A 20227-nucleotide genomic window follows, 5' to 3' on the forward strand; every position below is an offset into this window, starting at 1 on the left:
CCTCCTCTTCCTCCTCATCCTCCCTTACACCCTCCTCTTCCTCCTCCTCCCTTACACCCTCCTCCTCCTTCTCCTCCCTTACACCCTCCTCTTCCTCGTCCATCCTTAAGTCCTCCTCCTCCTCTTCCCTTACACTCTCCTCCTCCCTTACCCTCTTCTCCTCTTCCTCTTCTCTTATACTCTTGTTTTTGCTCTTCACTCCTTCTCCACCTCTCTTCCTTTCTTCTCTTTTCCTGTTCTTTATGATCAATTAGCTAGTAAATGGATATGTACACCAGCACATATATGTATGTATGTGTGTGTGTGTATATATATGTATATATATATATATGTGTGTGTGTGTGTGTGTGTGTGTGTATGTGTGTATATATATACACACACCCATACAGCCTCCCCCACATAAACAGACTGGACTGTCCATGGATAACAATTTTCTGAAACGTATGACCAACAGAGATCTTTCTTTCCAGGGTTGGGTTGATAATTTAAATGGACCCAGTGGACTCATTATTGCGGTGAGTACAAAGATGAGGAAGTAATCCCTTGGAATGGAGAACAGTAACTGAGGCCTTAGTGTTGTCTTTTGCTTCCTTGATGTAAAATTATGTGTGGTGAGAACGGGAGCAGCTGATCTAGAGTAACTAACTGGAACATGAGGCAGCAGAAAGTTGTTCTTATCATCAGGACAGAGGTGACTGCCATGCTCAGTTGCTGTTCAGGAGTTTTACTTTGGAGATGTCTGGACAACAAAATTTTCCTTTTGTTGCCATAAAGTGGAGGTACTTTACTTTCATTGCTTTATTAATGGCTTGAACTAATGCAGCTAATCAGGCATACAGTAAAAATATTAGCCTCAGGAGGGATGTTGCTCGCATATTAGAGTGCTTGGTTTAGCATATTTGAAGCCCTGAGTTTAATCCCTAGCACTTTATAAACTGAATGTGTGTGGCAGCTCATACCTGCAATCCTAGACTTTAGAGGAGAGGCAGAAGGATTAGAAGTTCAAGGCCAACCTGTGCCATATAACACCCTGTCTCAAAAGAAAAAAAAAAAAGACTTATCTCAAAGATTATGCAACCCTTGACACTAAAATAGATAAGCCAGTGGGCCTGTGGGCTTGTGGGCACACATTGTTCTCTGACTGCTCTTATTGCTTTCCCCATGACAGTCTAGATGGGGATAAACATCATTTAAATATGGAGCTAGAACCAGTTTTATTTTAGTGAACACCAGCATGCTGATTCAAATTCTACCCACTCCACATTATATTCTTAATACTTGAACTTGCAAAGAACAGCAGCTAGTTTACACACTCACACAGGCATGCACACACACACACACACATGCATACATGCACACACACGCATGCACAGAAGTGTGCCCATCCACTGATGAATTCTTTCAGCAAAAGCAGAGACCTAGTGACCAACTCCCACACACAGTGTCTAGTGCTGACTGTGACTTTACATCTGGTTTATATGTTATGCTCCATCTCTCCTGAGCAGACTGGGAAAGGATTTCTTCGATCAATAAAAGCGACTCCCACGGCAGTGGCAGATGTGATTCCAGTTGACACCGTTGTTAATCTCACCATAGCAGTAGGATGGTATACTGCAGTTCATAGGTAAGCACACTTATGCAAGCCCCTGAGAAACAGGGGAGCTGATGTCAGTTACATTTTCAATCTACAAGACTCCAAAATGATAGGATGTTTGTTCACTATCTCAGAATTCCCAATGTACCTTCCTATACAAGCTAACATGTATGAAAACTGATTAATACTTGGTGGGTCTTAAAGTAATTTGCCATTAAACAACTTACCATAGAATTTTTAAATAACCAAAAAGGTTTCCTTCCTATTCAGCATCCTAAGATATTAGCTGATGAAAGGGCAGCACAGTTTATATTTTATTGAACTGCTTGCTGCTTAGTTGCTGGCAGATGCCAAGCGATAAGAGAGGAAATTGTTGGCACAAAGAGAAGGTTGTATGTGTGTTTGGGGGGGGGGGGGCTCTGCTCATACATGACAAGGAGAATGACGTTTTTCTCACATGAACTCAAGCAGGTGTGCTCCACAGCTGTGTGATATATTGATGTGTGAACTCAAGCAGGTGTGCTCCACAGCTGTGTGATATATTGATGTGTGATCTCAAGCAGGTGTGCTCCACAGCTGTGTGATATATTGATGTGTGAACTCAAGCAGGTGTGCTCCACAGCTGTGTGATATATTGATGTGTGAACTCAAGCAGGTGTGTTCCACAGCTATGTGATATATTGATGTGTGTACTTAGTCTTTTCCATGTTTCCTATCAACCCTAAGAAAGAACTGGGTAGTACTGTGCAGAACCGCAGAATCTGAACATGCCATGTAGATGCAGAAGCCACAGAAGCTTTTGAAAGAACTGGGTAGTACTGTGCAGAACCGCAGAATCTGAACGTGCCGTGTAGATGCAGAAGCCACAGAAGCTTTTGAAACCTGTCTCAGTGCTATTTTCCTTTATCTTTCATTAGCTATCAATTTTCTCTTATTTATTTAACTTTAATCTTATCTTCCAGGCCTAAATCAACATTAATCTACCATTCCACATCTGGTAATCTCAATCCCTGTAACTGGTATGAAATGGGTAAGTGCCGTTAACTATGTAAGTGCATAATGACCTGTATTGGCCAGAGGAAAATCAAAATGTGTCTTGCAGCCAAGAACAGTTAGGGAAGAAGCCAAAACAAAACTAAACCATAAAGAGAAAAAAAATCTCTGCAAATTGTTAATGTGTTGCAGTTAACTAGGACATATCATGATATCAAAAATGGCTTGTGGGAATATATGATTACACGCTTACATACAGGGGTACATGATTACATGTATGATTACATGCATGATTACATACTTATACACGTGATTACATGTTTATACATAGGGTTACATGATTACATGCATCGTTACATACATGTATGATGACATGTGTACATGTAGGGGTACATGATTACATGTATGATTATATTACGTGTATGATTACATGGAATGAAAAGTCTGACAAGAGGTTTTAAAAACAAAGTTGGCAAAGATAAACAGTGTTGGTGGCAATCAGCACCCCACACACCTGCCCTTCATGATTGCCTTTCCCTCTGCTGCACTTCTAAGAATGCAGATAGACAGTGATAGATTTAGAAAGGTCACACAACAGTCCACTTCAGTTATGGGGCAGGTATGGCAAATCCATTTCTGTAGCTGCCTGCCCCTAACTGGATAGTACCTGTGACCCTAAAAGTGTTCTGTTGATAATAAATCTCATATATCTAGGGATCTGCCTAACCAATCAACCAATGGTGCACTCCTTTATTGACTAGGGAGTTGGTTTTCTTGCTAGAGAGTCTGAGATTGGAGACTCTCTAGCTGTTATATTGGTCTGATTCCCATGCAGAGCGCATACACTGTGTCATTTGTACTTGAAAAGTGGCAAACACAGTTATCTATAATCAAGTTCTTTTCTTCATAAGCCTAATTATTTATATCACATTTCTAAATCAGAATTGATTTCAAAATGGTAAGATTATCTTTTTGTATCAGTAATGGAAGATGTCTAAGATCCCACCCATATAAATGAATATTAACATAAGCAAATAAGATAGAATAAAATCTGGCTGGAGAAATGGCCCACAGTTAAGAGCATGTACTGCTCTTGCAAAGGATCCAGTTTGGTTGTTAGCACCCACATCAGTTGACTCAGTTACCTGTAACTAGAGCTTCAGAGGATATGCATATACCCACACAGAGACACATACACACACACACGATTACAAATAAAATAAGGTCGTTTTCAAAAAGATATCAGAGGCTGTAGTATTTTTAAAAGTTGTCTTCCTTCCTGAAAACTCTCATTTTATAGAATTATAGATGATTATAGTTAACAGGACCTTAAAATCGGAGCAGTGGTGGTGTATGCCTTTAATCCCAGCACTTGGGAGGCAGAGGCAGGTAGATTTCTGAGTTAGAGGCCAGCCTGTTCTACCGAGTGAGTTCCAGGACAGCCAGGGCTAAACAGAGAAACCCTGTCCCCAAAACAAAAACAAACAAACAAACAAACGAAAAAGAACCTTAAAAAGAATCTAAGGTGCTCAACTTACATAAAGCCCAAAAAAATCAAAAAGGCTCCTTGGATTCATAAAGGGAGCTAGTCCATTCTTGAAATGAAAGTGAATCCAGGTGTCCTGTCTCTCTCCTGTGTGAGTAAATCTTCCCACCACTAATTTATAAAAGAAAATATAAGTCACCATTGAAGAAAAAATAAAGCCAGAGTCTTTGGTCAAAGGCCTTAGGCAATGACAAGGAAACTTCTATGTGGTTATAGAAGCTGGTGGCCTCTGCTTTAAAAAACCCATACTACACAAACTCTGTTGGCTTATGTCTTAGTCACTGTTCTATTACTGTGAAAGGTACCATGACCAAGGTCATTCTTAAATGAAAGCATTTAACTGGGGCCTTGCTTACAATTTCTGAGGCTTAGTCTGTTATCATCATGGGGAGAATGGCAGCACGCAGTGGTAGACTTAGAGCCAGAAAAGCAGTTGAGAGCTATATCCTGATCTGTAGGCAGAGAAAGGTGGTGATGTGGAAGGTTCTTGATGAGTGGACATGTGCCTTGGCCTGGCCTACATGGGCTTTTGAAACCTCAAAGTCCCCTTCCACTGACATACTTCCTCCAACAATGCCACATCTATTCCAACAAGGCCATATCTCCAAATCCTTCTAATCCTTTCAAAAAGTGCTACTTCCTAGTGGTAAAACATTCAAATATATGAACCTATGGGAGTCATTCTTGTTCAAACCACCACATCTTGTCTACATATAAGGGACTAGATCTACTTGCCCATGACCCTTGGAAATGAATTTAAAGACCTAATGACAACAGAAGGTTAAAGAAGGCATGAATTCCCAGTGACACATCTCCCCTTTCTGTGTTATAATAGTAACTTATTCTACATGCTTCAGGGATACCATCTGGGTAATGCTGCAGAACAGCCAGATACCATAGCTTATTGTATGATATGATGTAACTTGAGACACTCCTTTCCGGGGATGATAAATACTGTACATACATGCTTACCCTCCCCTCACACCACAGCAGATATGCTTAGGTGGTCATATCCTTCTTCCAGTGCCACGCCTCTATACAAAAAGCTTAATACAGCACATTAGGATGTCATTATTTACTAATTCAAGTTTGATTAGTTTGAAATTCGTTTATGCCTCACATCAGAGCTATTAGAAGTGATCCAAATGCTTCCAGCTGGAATCACTAGTAAAGTCACCATGGCCTGATCATTTGTAGTGTTAAGTGTCATACAGAATAACTGACAGCTGGATGGGTGGACATGTAACATCCATTCAGTTGTCTGTAATGCCCTTCAAGGAAAAAAATTTCACTTCATATAGTTCTTAAACCTTTATCAGATTTATACCTAGGATCTAAGAGATGTATACATTTTGTTAATAATTAATGGTATCTTTATAAAGAAATAAATTTTCGAATGGTTACTGGGAAGAAATGAAATTGACTAGTATATTGATCTTATAGCCAGCTAAACTATCACAGGTTAATTATTTCCTAGTCTGAACATCTAAAATGATCTTAAAAATTCTGTTTTAGTGATATGAGACCATGGTGAAACAACCAAAGAGTCAAGATAGAGTTAGGAAATAGAAATTGCTATACATTACTGAGATACCCTTTCATTCAGTTCAAAAGTATTCACTGAGCACCAATTGCCTGCCAGCCACTTCTCCAGGTCTGTGTAGGGACAAAAGCAAGATTATACATCAGATATGGTTAAGTCCTTGAAGAAAAATAGACAGGGGTAAGAAGGGTGATTTCTTATGTGAGGCCAAGGAAACAGCTCTGGTAATGTGACATCTCAGCAGAGACCTGAGGCAAGTGAGGGCTTGTCAGGAGAAACCATCAGTACAGTAGCTCTTTATTCATATTCAAGGATAGGAAGGACCTCTTATCTTGAGCAGCAACTAGCAGTAAATGGTAGAAAATGAACCCAGAAGGATGGGTGCAAGAGTGAGGCTTAGGCAGATCCCGCAAGGCCTTATCCATTTCCCATAACATTTTCTTTCTGTGTAAGAAGATGCAGATGCTAAAAGGTCTTACCAACTGGACTAATGGTTTTGCCCCCTTCCAAATAATAGGGTCTAACAGGGGTTCTGTAAACTGAAGTAACATTCTGAGCAGCATTTTTAAAGACTCACCCTAGCTTCTGTATGGAGATCAGACTACTGGGGCACAAGACCCACAGCAGAGTCCAGTGGTGATTCTATCCCAATATACAGGCTACAGGGACAGCTCCTATCCACGATAACGATGCAGATGGTGAAGCTGGGTGCTTTTCAAGGGGAAGGCCAATTATTCTGGTGTGCAGTGTTATAAGAGTTGAACAAAGAAGAGGATCAAGATGGCTCCAGTGGTTTTGGTTGACTTACTGAAAAAAGGAAAAAAAAAAAAGAATTATCATTTAAAGGTGCTGTAAAATGTGTCAGGAAAGGGCAGGTATATCAAGAGGTCAATTTTATAGTTGTTAAATGTGAATGTTCACTACATATGCTGCCTCAATAAAAAAAAAATTGACCATAAACAACTTGAAAGAAAAAGGGATTTATTTTGTTTACAACCTAGGTTACAGTCCATCATTGAGGCAGGAACCCAAGCAGAAACTTGAAGGCAGGCCTGGTTGCTATTCTACAAAGCATGACTTCTGAGCAAGCAACTGAATCACAGTCATGTAGGAATGATGTTTGCTCATCTGCACAGGCTATGGTTAGCTTTCTGATATAGTCCAAGACTGCTTGCTCAGGTGTCTTAGTGCTGTGAAGAGATTTCATGACCATGGCAACTCTTATAAAAAAAATATATTTAATTGGGACTTGGTTACAGTTTTAGAGGTTTAGTCCATTATCATCATTGTAGGAAGCATGGTAGTGTGCATGCAGGCATAGTGCTGGAGAAGGAGCTGAGAGTTCTACATATGGATCTGCATGCAGCAGGAAGAGGAAGAAGCACTGACCCTGGCCTGGGCTTTTGAAATCTGAAGTCCCCCAACACTTCCTCCAACAAAGAGCTACACCCAATCCAACAAGGCCACACCTATTATTTCTCAAGCAGTGCCACTCCCTAATGACTAAGCATTCAAATATATGAGTCTATAGGGGCCATTCTTACTCAAACCACCATGGTATTACCCACAGTGGGCTGGGCCATCCTGTATCCAATTAAAAAATCAAAGACATACCCTAAACACATACCTATAGGCCAGTCTGATCCAGACCACTGTTCAATTGATCCAGACAGTTTTTCAATTAACTTTCTCCTCTTTAAGTTAAAGCTAACCAAAAACATGTATATGCTACATGTTGATTTCTTAGGGGTATCTTTTGAAAGATGAACATAATCAAATTACCATAATAACTGATAACTTCATCATAACTGAATAATTAACTGCATTGTTTGAAAAGATCCAATTAAGTTAAAATTTAATTTAAATGAATGTTCTCAAAGAGACCATTATATCTACAAATATTAAAAATTTAAAGTAAGCTACTCTAAATTATATGAAAATGGAGACAACTATAAAATCTCTGTACTACATTAAGTGACCCACCCAAGGAAATCCATCTTTATACTTTTATGCAAACCTCTGTTAAGAACATCTAACCTTAAGAAAAACAACTACCAAAACACTTTCCTGATAGCTTTGCAAAGGATCCTCCCAGCTTCAGTTGAAGGCCTTTCAGAGTAGACTTGAAAATCCAGAATTGAACAGATACACATCCTTTTGAATAGCCTGTCCTCATACTGAATAAGAAATTTCCTCAATTATTTTTTTTCCTTTTTCTTTTTTTCAAGGTAGGGTTTCTCTGTATAGCCCTAGCTGTCCTGAACTCACTCTGTAGACCAGGCTGGCCTCAGAAATCTGCCTGCCACCTCCCAAATGCTGGGATTAAAGGTGTGCACCACCACTGCCTGGCTTCCTCAATTATTTGATAGTAAATGTTTTAAGAAAAGTTCAGGCATAGTAGTGCATGCTTTTAACCTCGGCATTTGGGAGGCAGAGACAAGACGATCTCTGTGAGCTCAAGGCAGCCCAATCTACATAGTGAGTTTCAGGACAACCATAGCTGTATAATGAGACCCTGTCTCAATCCCCCCCCAACCCTTAAAAAAAAGTCCATTCTTAGTGCAGTCATATTGCTTAACTGTGCAGGTATTTACCTGCATAAAAATCTTCATGGTCTCAGAAAGATTCTTGATGTTATATGGTCTGTCATTCTGCACTGCAGATAGCTTAAAGATGATGGACTTACAATCTCTGAGATTTAGCACTCTTTTTGTTCCAGGATTACAGGTCTTGGCAACCATTGAAAAGATCCCATTTGAGAGTGCTTTCAGAAGGCCAAATGCTGACTTCACCACCAACAATTTCACCACCCAGTACTGGAATGCCGTCAGCCACCGGGCCCCTGCCATCATCTATGACTTCTATCTGAGGCTTACTGGAAGGAAACCCAGGTGAGAAGTTGAGGCAATGGTTTTAATATTGTCAGTGCATGGAAGCCAAAATCCTTAATCCTCTGTGCAGCCGAGGGTTAAAGAAGATAAATGTCTCTGTCACACACACAGACACATATACATACACATTCGCACAAATACACACACAAGACACATACATATTTATACAATCATACAAACACACACACATAAAGACACAACCATGACACCAGCCTCACTCACTGCTTGTTGTGTGGCCATCCTGTGGCAAGAACTAATGATGGTCCTATTTCCATTTTCATACTTCATGGCTAACATTTCTGCCACTGATAGGGAAGCTAAGGGCAGAATCTGCATAGTCTAACACAGTGGTTCTCAACCTGTGGGGTACACTAGAGATTCACAATCCATAACAGCAGCCAAACTGCAGTTACAAACTAACAACAAAATAACTTTATGATACAGCATGAACTGTATTAAAAGATTGGGCATTAGGAAGGTTGAGAACTACTGGTCTAACAGGAAGTGACTAACGAAGTGACCAAGGAAGGAAGCCATCTCACAGCCCCCACTACAAACTAGGTTCACTGACTGACACATAGAGTGATGAAAAAAAAAAAAAAACAAAACAAAACAGAGGGACAAGGTGCCAAGCAAAGCCAGCTCTGCCACCACCCAGCAGTGACAAAGCACATCTTTTGCTACCTCCACAACGCATTCAACAGGAGGAGATTCCTGGAAGCACAGTCTGAACAGGAATAGGACTGGCCTCTGAGCAGCCCCTTTCTGACACATCCAGCACTTCCAGGACTTGCACAGGAAACAGCAACACAAAGGCCGCATGGCTCACCTACCTTCTCTTACCCACATAAGAAGGCATTATGATTCTGTGGAAAAGGTCTGTGTGAGTTTTCCTCAGTATAGATGGGAGAAGAAAAGCATAAGAAGAAATTCTAGGTACCTGGATAAAGCAAGGTTTGATGAATAAAAGAAACAGAAAGAAAAAAATCAATACACATTTTGCTTGGAAGAAACTAAACCATCCTGGATTGGACAACTGTTTTGTTTCTGTGATATAATTATTTTAAATACTCTTTAAATTTTTTTACATTTATTTATTGTGTATATACTATCATCGCACAGGAGTGGAGATCAGAGGGCCCCTTGTAGGGAGACTGGTTTTCTCTACCATGTGTTTTCTAAACACAGATTGAACCCATATTGTTAGACTTGGCAGCAAGCACCTTTACCCACTGAGCCATCTATTACTTGCCCCAAAATAATCCTTTTATGGCTTTTTATAAGGCCAGTCACTGTAGGATCTGACATCGTAAAGTTGGGAGCCAGGATTAAAATCTTGGCTTCACTAATTTAGCCATGAGTCATAAATAAAGTTTCTTTCTAAATTCTAACTCTTCTATAAAAAGGGGATAGAAAACATATGTATTTGATATAAAGTGTACAAAATAATCACTGTTGTGACTAAGTTCTAAGTTTTTATTTACATGTTTTATGTTTTACATACAAAAGGCCTCTACCTAAGAATATAATTTTTGTTGTTTTTCTAAAAATTAATATTCCTTGGACAGTGACACACTGTACAACTACTGTTCCTATACTATTTAAATCTACTTCTCAAACAAGATATTTCTCATGAAATTCTCTCAATAGTTAATGGGAACTTGAACGAAGAATAAGACCAAATTCCCAGAGCATCACAATTTGTAACAGAATTGACTATATACTCCAGTACCAAGCTGAGCTTAACCACACTCAAAGACATACCTGGAGCATTTCCTTTGCGACATGAACATAATCTTTCTGAAAAGCCAGTATGAGTAAATTCTGGCTATTTCACAGTCCTAAGAGATTTCTAGAGAAGAGCTGGTTCATGTTCTGACCATGGGCACTCCATTGTAATAAGCAAAGGACACAGGGTAGTTGGGACTACAAGAGAAGCTCTCTGGGGTTGGTCAGAACTAAGTTGGAGTTTAAATCCTGACACTCTTAAACTTATGAACCACATTCAGAAAAACGCAAAGAGCTACCTCCAAGGCTGTTATGAAAATCAGCAGTTAGCCTTTTCTAGAAGTGTCAGCACTGCACCTAACAGAGTACTTATGAATATTAAGTTTTTCTTAAGTCTGACTTACAACCAGCCTCTGCTTCATCAAATAATACAATGCTGCCTGAAGTTTTTATACTAAGACTGAGGCCCTGTTTTTGGTTTCACAAATTTAAGAACATGCAATAAAAAGAACTTAGCTTTCTAAAGATCTGACTCAAAATTAAAAACAAAAACTGTAATCCCTTCAAGCAAGTAATAACTAGCTTAGTTTTGCAATGTCTGATGAGAGGTAGGTAGGTGCTTGGATGGATGTAAATGTCTGATAGGTGCTGTTAGGGTCATTCTACTTAACAGAATTAAAGTGAAAAGTGAGGAGAAGAAATAAGAATTCTAACTTTCACAAAAATTTATAAACCCTTCTAGTACCTACCACAAGTAGATTTTAGAGAGTGCACAATTTGTTAGATTTATTGCTAGGACTCACTTACATGAAGGAAGGTATAAGGTACTTTATAAAAGATAAACACGAAGCTTGATTGTAGAAATTATTATTATTGTAAACTAGCCAAAAGAGGGAAGTGATCCAGGAGCCCAAAAAAGAATTCTGAGAATTTGGAGGAAAGAAAGATACATTTTTTATTTGTTTTGTTCTTTAAAGACAGACTTACTGGACTTAACTTCACTAAGTAGTCCAGGCTGATCTTCCTGCCTTGGTCTCCCGAGTGCTGGTGTCATGGCCATGAGCCCACCATCACTTTGTACTTCCTTAATGATACTCAGCCACCCTCCCCTGTACAGGAAAAAGCAGTGGGCAGGAAGCACGGCATCAGATCCTAACTGGTCTTTCCCTCAGGATGCTGAAGCTCATGAACCGGCTGTTAAGAACCATTTCCATGCTGGAGTATTTCATCAATCACAGTTGGGAATGGAGCACAAACAACACAGAGATGCTTCTGTCAGAGCTCAGTCCTGAAGACCAGAGAGTAAGTATGGCAACTCAGAATTCATGTGACCAGATAATAGGGGAATGTTAGGTATACAGACAGGATTTGTTTTTTTCTAAGAAAACCACACAATGTCATCACTCACAGGAAACAAGTTCAGTGCATCCAAGAGACCTAGTCTGTGGATTGTGATTGGACCTTCATTGCTGCTGGTATAGTGGCCTGCTTGGTAACAGTGGCAGGGAGGTGGAGACAGCTGGGTACCTGAAGATCACTGGCCAGCAATTCTAGCCATGTGGACATATTGATGAGCTCCATGAGCTCTGGGTACCCACAATGGACAAGGTGACTGCCTGGTAGTGCAATGCTGGAAGCCTGTATCTCTTGCTTTGCAGGTATTCAACTTTGATGTGCGTCAGTTGAACTGGCTTGAATACATTGAAAATTATGTTTTGGGGGTTAAGAAGTATCTACTAAAAGAGGATCTGGCTGATATCCCGAAAGCAAAGCAACACTTAAAAAGGTAAGCACACTCACTATCTATCTGTGAGGTGCTACTGCTGACTGACTTTATACTAGAATGTGCATGAATTAAATTACTCAGCATTTATGCAGCAACTATTATGAGGCTGATTCATAGAAACAAATACTGGAGCCAGGCTTGAGCCCAAGTTTGTTTGTTCTTGTGCACCTTACCACAGTATTGCCTTAGGAATACCCAAAGGGCAGATCATGCTACATAACTTAGGAAATCACATAACTACTCTCCAGTTCCTACAGTTCCTACTTATTTTAGTCAAAATTCCTGACAAATAAGTTAGATGATTTGGGTCATGATTCCTGCAAAAACTAAGTCTGTAGTACAGATGGTAAAAATGGAAAGTCAGACCGCTAAAAGGAAGAAAGCTTGAAAAGCAGGCTTCAAAGTTCACTATCTATGCTCCAGCCATCAAGACAGTGATCATTTTAAACTGTTTGTATATGGTGTGTGTTGCATACCATAGTGCCTGTGGAGTCAAATTCCCTTCTTTGACCCTTACATGGGTTCCAGCTAAAGTTCCAGGCTTGCTCCAAAAAAAAATGTACTTATCCACTTAGCAATCTCACTGGTCACAGAGGGTTTTCAATACTGAAAAGACCAGAGTAGATTCTGAAAATATTATTTCATCCATGAATCACAATACAAGAGAGCTTCAGAGAAGTAGGGGGAAGAGTAACAAGCTTCGAAAATATGAGGGAACCCTGGTTATTCAAGAATAGGAAATGAAAGACACAAAAAACAAGAGCACCAAGACATGCCATGGGCTCTGAGAACTTGGTATTTGCTGGTCACAAACAGGAACCCTTTTATGCTTTGGGTAGCACAGCTGGATGCAAGTGCTGTCTTAACTGTGCTTTTGTCTCTGTCCCTTAGGCTCCGGAACATTCACTACCTCTTTAATACTGCCCTGTTTCTTATCATATGGCGCCTCCTCATTGCAAGGTCTCAGATGGCTCGGAACATCTGGTTCTTCATTGTGAGCTTCTGTTACAAGTTCATCTCCTATTTCCGGGCCTCCAGCACACTCAAGGTCTAAGAACATTACACCAGCCTATCATCTGGAACCTCAGATACCTCTAAGGCAGTAAACTGGGTCTTAAGCTAGAAAGTAACAAGAAGCACACACAAGCTTCCAGTCGAAGTTGCCATTCCATCTTCTTCCCTATTCTTCAGTGTGTGTGTGTGTGTGTGTGTGTGTGTGTGTGTGCGTGTGTGTGTGTGTGTGTGTGTGCACGAGCGCATGCAAGTGTGAACATGCTTGTTTGGTTTTTTGTTTTTTGTTTTTTGTTCAGTGAGGAAAGTCAGCCTCTAACTGCATACATTTACAAAAATGTAACTTCCAGATTATATCCTGACACCACCACTCCACACTATCACACATGAAGTATGAAAGCACTCCTTTTCCTTTATTTAGCTTTCCTTCCCAACAAAACTAATTTCAACTCACTGAAGATGGAAGAACACATGGCAGAAGCCTAAGCAGGCCAGAGAAAGTCAGCATCATGCAGGGAAGCATGCTCAGTACCAAGGCAAGAGCTTCCAACCATTGTGAACTGTGCAAAGCTCAACCTCCTCACAATACAGCTCAAGTAGCCTTCTGTGTTAAACACTACAGTCCTGGTTGAGTTGAGGGGAAGTAGGCTCATGCCTATCCTGTCTCTCACCTCTGTCCACAACTTAATCCTAAAAGGAACAAACGGTGTAGATATGTACACACCAAATAAGAACGTAATCATACATGCACCAGGGAGTCTTGTATACTTCATTTATAACATGATTTTGGCATCCCTTATTCTCCGTTTTTAATCATTGTCCTGAAAGCTTCAAGTCCCCTTCTTATTTAATGATGTTGCCAAAGCCCTTCTACTTAAGTATTTCACTCAGGCCTCAGTCAGAAAGGATGATGGGGAGGGAAATGTTCCTAGACTAGAACCATGGAAACCCTCCTGACCTTTGCCAATGAGGAAACCAAAACTTCAAATAAAATGTTAAGTTCTAGTTTCTGTCTTCATGTGTGGATTGGAGGAGCACACTCCTGATCACCTGAGGAGGTCCTTGTACCTCAGTCATCCCAGCCACACACATTAGTTTATAATGTACAAAAAATGTACAAGAAAACAGAGTGAAGGTTTTTGCTTAAGCATTTTAAATACAAATAAAAACCTTTAAACACTCACAAATTCTCATACTCATAAGCTGGCACCCAGTTTTGCTCATATTTGAGATGAGGGCATAATGGACTGCAGGATCTCTGCATGGTAACAACAATAAAATATTCAAATAAAATAACGTCCACACAAATCACTGAAAACTACACCCGAGCAGTTAACATGTGTATGCTTACATTCTGTGGCTCAAGTGTGGCCAGTACTGAGGTCTCCTCAGAACCATGAGGAACATGTTGGGAGAACCCTTTCTGGCACAGTTTCTGCAAATTTGATTAAGGTCAGTAACTACTGTCCAGGCAGAAAACTCAACTCTGAAATAAAGCATCTGTGGGTTTCCCCATGTGAGACATCTGCAAGACTTCTGAGTTACATGAAAGGCACCAGCTAAGGATACAGTAATAGGAACTCAAGAGGCAGGAAGAGACTAACAGGGCAGTTCTAAAGATTTACTACCTTTTGACCATTGTCTCATCAATCCAAAAACTCCAGTGACTGAGTTTGAGCTTCGGATTAAATAAAACTCTGAATTACTAACTCCTGTCTTCAGTGTTATTTAACTGCTGACCAGTTCCCACAACCTGACTTCAGAAAAAAAAACAAACAATCCTCTCAAAATTCTCAATCAAATAAAATCACAGGAATAACTATTAAAGGAACATATACACAAGCTATATAACACTGATTCCACTTTTTCCTGCAACATCAACTGGGTCATGTTTGAGTATTCTGTGGGATATAACACATGGCACAAGTTTATCTTGCAATGCATGAACAGAAAAAGTAGGTAACTATATGAATGAAGTCCCCACCATTGAAATATCCACACCAGGACCAGTTAACCACACAAGTCCTAATACATACACAATGGGAAAAACATCTACTTGGGAGAAGTTAAAATAATAAAAGTACATGCTTGAAAACAAGTCCTGGCAAAAGGGAGGGTTGAACATAAGCACGATGTCTTTTATACATGTGGGAAAATGCCAAGAACCACTGTTTTGTGCTATTAATATACACTAATGAAAATGTACTAAGAAGAAGTCTTGATAACATGTACCATGATACTAGATACAGTGAGCAGAGAGCCACTAAGGCAATGAATAGCAATACACACCTCAGAAAAGCACTTCTCATACTTCTGCATTCGAGTACTTCTAACTCATTTAAATAATTTAGAATGAGGTAGAAAACTTTCAAATATTATTTGTCATAGTCACTGCTCTATTGATATAAAGCATGGCTGATAACCAAGGCAACTCTCCTTTTATGCTTATAGTTTCAGAGGCTTACTATTTTATCATCGTAGCAGGGAACATGGTGCAGGAGCTGTAGAAGCTACAACCTGATCTGCAGGCAGAGAGGGGGAGAGGACCTGGAATAGGTTTTTGAAACCTCGAAGCCCACCACCACTAATATACTTCTTCCAACAAGACCATGCCTTCTAATCCCTTTGAACAGTTCTACTCCCTCACAACTTAGCATTCAAATATGAGCCTATTGGGACCACTCTTACTCAAACCACATTACTATAACACACTGAACATAGAAATTAAATCATCAGTAACTTTTAAAGTTCACTGTGCTCACACGGCTACCTTTCTGGAACTATGGCTTTGCCATCTTGGGATACTAAAAATGGGGCTCTCCCATGTCCAGAGAAGTGTTTAAAAGGGAGGAAAAGGCACTGTCTACATCAGCTTTAAAAACATAGTTAAAAACCTAACAAAACAAAATTAGCAATAGCTAGGTTTTGATATATGACAAAGTATGGCGACTTTGATGGCAAACATTGTTTACCTGGAATTGAGTTTAAGCAGAACCATGTCTTCTGACATGGAACATTTTTAGCATCTTCCTATTTTATCTGAAATACTGAGTCCTATGGTCGGAGACGTGGGGTAGAATAACATGGATCAATTCTAGGAAAAAAAAAAACTTTAATAAAAAGCAGAGCTGGAGGCAGGGACTTCTCAGTGGCACAGCACTTGCTGACAATATTCAGAGTCCCAAATTCAACACCCAAACTGACACAAGAAAAAACTTACAGCTATCCAAGTAACCTTGTACAGACCTGAAAAACACATCTAAAGAATCTCCACAGCATTACCAGTGACAAATGCAGGCCTATTTAGTATCCAGCCTATATTTAAGGGATCTCCCTGTGCATTATGAGGAGTTCTTTTAAGGTATTACACAAAAACGCAAGGATTAACTTTGGAATATTAGGAGACCCCCAACCATGTAAGTGTTTACTGACTGGAATATTGTCAATTGTTCACAGGCCCACTCATACAAACTGCTGGGTGTTGTACGTACTCAGATGTTCATGTTTTCACATAAGGTCTCTCACTGAACCTGGAACTTGTTGATTCAGCCGACTAAGTGAACAGCAAGCCCAGGGATGCTCCTGTCTCTGGTTCCCCAGTTTTGACAGAGGATGCATGCCACACCAGCCTCTACCATTTCTCTGGCAGTGTTATAAAGGGTTTGAAAGTTTAACAAGAAAAGCTGCTGCTAGACTAAATGGCACATGCATTTGAAAGACTGTAAATTATGTTTTAAATGACAAATTCTTTTGATAATGAAATAGACAGCTTTTCTCTGATAAGAAATTATGAGAAATGTATCCATTATTCATCTAAGTTGAGAACAAGTGGATCTGCAATTCTAATATTGAGCCAGGCTATTGCAGGAGGTAGACTGAACAGGCTATCTCAGGAGGTAGACAGTCAAGTGTTTGAACACCTGACAGTAATTTATTCACCTGTTACTTACTCATCTTTATAGGTCAAGGTATACAAATACAAACATAGTATAAAAACATTTCAAGTGAAGGTGTCAGACTTAAAATATTAGGATTGGAAAACACACACACACACACACACACACACACACACACACACACTTTTAAAAGACTGGATTGAACAGACACTTGGGTATCATGTCTCCAAGGCCCCATAGGCATAGGGAAAGCTGTGTAGCTGGCAGGTCAGTGAGAAATTTCTGGCCTGGAAGGGAAACTCTAGTGAGGCCACAAGTTGCCTTCATCACCCAAACAGATGGTCAGCATTTTCATTCTTTTACTGACAAAAAAATGTGTCCCTGACTATTTGAAAATCAAAGTCTTAACTTTTAAAATGGCTATCAACGGCAAAGAAAAGTTTGCTTTAAACAAATTCCCATAGTCAATTTTAATGGAAAAGATACATCTCAATAAAATTTTAACGTGGCATTTAGAAAACATTGAAATAATTTAAAATAATCTTAAATCTTTTAAAAAACATTGTAATACTGAGAATAACTCTAAATTAGTATTTTCTTCCCTGAAAACTGACTGAATTCCCTAGCAAGTAGACGTGAAAAGCAACATTCAGTCTCAAGTTACCAGTTCTTGCTAACATAATTCTGGAGAGATGTTCTGTTTCTAGACCAACTATAAAATTTAAGGGGAATTTGAAACAAAATGAAAATAAAATGAAATTAAAAACCTCAGAAAAGACTCATTATTTGAAATTTCCTGGATTCATTTAGAAATTTTAAAACATTATTAATAGTATTAGTCACTTAACTTCTTGACTCTTAATACTTCATACTTTAACCAAAATGTATTATTTTCTACAAAATGCCATTTTTCATACACTTTACTGCTGAATGATTTGCCGTCATCTCCTCCTTCCCTGATGGCTTACCCTCTTCCAAGAAAGCATTTTTTTTTAATCCTCAAAAACATTCACTGGAAACAATGACTTGTGACAGGCCACACTCTAAGTCACCACTGTCAATGTAGTCCTGTGTCTGACAGGGACTGAAATTCAGTCTTCTCACAATGACACAGAAGGAAATGAGGCTGGCACACATACTCGGCAGTCTCAAACAGCACCTGACAAGGCTCCTTCAAGTCACTGTAGCCTCACCAGCCGTGTGCAGAGCCAGAGGGCAGCACCCTGTCCAGTGTTCCGGCCGCACCTAGGCTGTTTCAGGCCTGACAGTCTCGTATGGTGACTGCCTCGCCCGTCTCAGTTAGCTCTCCAGTTTTCCACTCCTCACAAGCATACAACACTCAACTTTTCCCGTCACATCTTATAAATTGTTTATCTTTTTAAACATTTATGCTTTCTTCTCCCTGTAGTGTCCCTTGTTCAAGCTGTGAGTGACACCTGTACACATCATAGCACGTATATACCTGGCCTTGGGAAACTTCACTTTAATCTTCTAAGGCTCAACCTTCAACAGTCAGGAAAGTCAGCAACTGGAGTTCAAAGGAAAGCAGTGACCTTCATCAGAACCCCAAACTGGGTAACACCATCTTGTCATATGGCTTAACATTAATATGGCTGTAACACAGAGCTAGTCCCTGTTTCCTTTATTAACCATGTGAGCTGATTACAGTTTTTTTAAAATCTAGACTAGTTTTCCATAGGTTTTACACATTTTATTCTGACATCTTTAAAAACAAAGGACGCACACATTTGCATTTATCAATGCCCTTTTCTTTAAATATGGGTTCCCATCCATCCTCTAGGCTCTGCTTTCCATACTGTTTGCTGGGAGGGCATCAGAAGTGCTGTCTTCACCTGGCACTGTTGGCTGGGCTGACTCTCCATTAGCTGCATAATTTCTTCTAGGACATTTGTAACAGACACAACATATACAAGACGACTGCAGTTTGTTGTTTTCCTTGGCTGTTTTTTCTTTTTTAAATAAGTATGTTTCCGGGTTCTCATACTTTCTCTTTCTTTGAATATATTGCACAACATTTTATTATTAGAAAAGGCTTTAAATGTCTCAGGCAAAAAGTTCTTCTCCACCCATGAGGTGCTAATGTGTGTTGTTCTCTAAAAGAGGTAAGTGGTTGTCTGTGTGGCCATCCGCAAAGGGGACCTGAGGGAAAAGAAGACCAGAATGTTAGTTCTACTCTATGCATAGTCTCTGATCACAAGGCTTTATAGGAAGCAATACTTTCTATTTAGACATAACGACAACACCACCACTTAAGACAAGCCCTACGTACAGTATCACTTACAGAATGGACGGGCTTGTAGGATCCAAGTCTGAAACGGCAGCAAATTATTTCCACTATAAATTTTCCAATTCCATGTAACATGCCTGCAATAAATAAGTTCAAGTTTTTCATTAAATTGCCTTTGCAATTGCTATGTGAGAATAAAAAGCTGCACCAACTGTAGAGGATTAGACCACAGAAGGGAGGAAGCCAAGCCACCTGTGGCTGCCTCTGAAGTGAAAGGCACTCTCAGGGTTACGTTTTAAAACAAATGCTTCATCATGATCATAACCCACACATAACACATACCTGATATGACCTACCCAAGACTCTCTTACATAATTCTGTAAATAATAGATTTAAATAAAAAGGCAAAAGAACTGTGTAAGGAAAGCTGCTCACTTGTACTGGAAATATGAATGAAAATAAGAAGGAGCTCCAAGAACACAACTATCTAGGTTGAAGTAACCAAGGGCTGAAGATGGAGCTCCCAAAAAAATTCTAGAATCTTGAACAAAACCCAAAAGCATTACTGATTTAATCAAAACACTACAACACATGATTTCATATAGTATATAGGGAAAGGAATTTCAATTGATCTATGATGCTTCCTGGGCATTTTCTCATTTAACTCTACAACATACTTACAAACCAGATAATTCCATTTCCAAAAAGGGAGGTGAACTATCTAAGGACCACCAAATCAATGGTGGAACACAGATTCTATTCTAGCTGAGTCTGATTAATACACAGGATCTGTGTGGCTTACCACATAATCTTCCTTACATTACTGATTCCTGTGAATTGGATGTGCTTACAGGATATGAAATATATTTTAGAGCTTTAGAATTCAAAGAAGTTCCAAATATTAAAACATGAAAATGTGACTATTTCTTGTTTGTTGGTTGGTTGGTTCTGGGCCTTGAAAAAGTAAGAGCCACACTATGCATGGCATATT

The 20227-nt window shown here is 39.5% G+C and overlaps 2 protein-coding genes across 7 annotated transcripts in view; one reads left to right on the forward strand and one right to left on the reverse strand.

Moving 5' to 3' along the window:
- Far2 (fatty acyl-CoA reductase 2) overlaps window positions 1-14801 on the forward strand; it is a 104751-nt gene extending 89950 nt beyond the window's left edge. For all 4 annotated transcript variants that reach the window (XM_031383945.1, XM_031383947.1, XM_031383946.1 and 1 more), the window contains 7 exons: window positions 471-515; window positions 1506-1624; window positions 2557-2624; window positions 8396-8567; window positions 11468-11597; window positions 11954-12081; window positions 12973-14801. In XM_031383945.1, the coding sequence (XP_031239805.1) occupies window positions 471-515; window positions 1506-1624; window positions 2557-2624; window positions 8396-8567; window positions 11468-11597; window positions 11954-12081; window positions 12973-13135 (825 nt within the window). In that variant the 3' untranslated portion in view covers window positions 13136-14801. The remainder of the gene's footprint in view (window positions 1-470; window positions 516-1505; window positions 1625-2556; window positions 2625-8395; window positions 8568-11467; window positions 11598-11953; window positions 12082-12972) is intronic.
- A 3817-nt stretch (window positions 14802-18618) lies between these two features.
- Ergic2 (ERGIC and golgi 2) overlaps window positions 18619-20227 on the reverse strand; it is a 33612-nt gene continuing 32003 nt past the window's right edge. The window contains exons 13-14 of one of the 3 annotated variants that reach the window (XM_031383951.1): window positions 19291-19373; window positions 18619-19148 (exon numbers count right to left, since the gene is read on the reverse strand). In XM_031383951.1, coding sequence (XP_031239811.1) covers window positions 19086-19148; window positions 19291-19373 — 146 coding nt within the window. In that variant the 3' untranslated portion in view covers window positions 18619-19085. The remainder of the gene's footprint in view (window positions 19149-19290; window positions 19374-20227) is intronic. The other 2 variants (XM_031383949.1, XM_031383950.1) reach the window with 2 other exon arrangements.

Source organism: Mastomys coucha, unplaced genomic scaffold (assembly GCF_008632895.1).
Source record: "Mastomys coucha isolate ucsf_1 unplaced genomic scaffold, UCSF_Mcou_1 pScaffold20, whole genome shotgun sequence".
Taxonomy (NCBI): domain Eukaryota; kingdom Metazoa; phylum Chordata; class Mammalia; order Rodentia; family Muridae; genus Mastomys; species Mastomys coucha.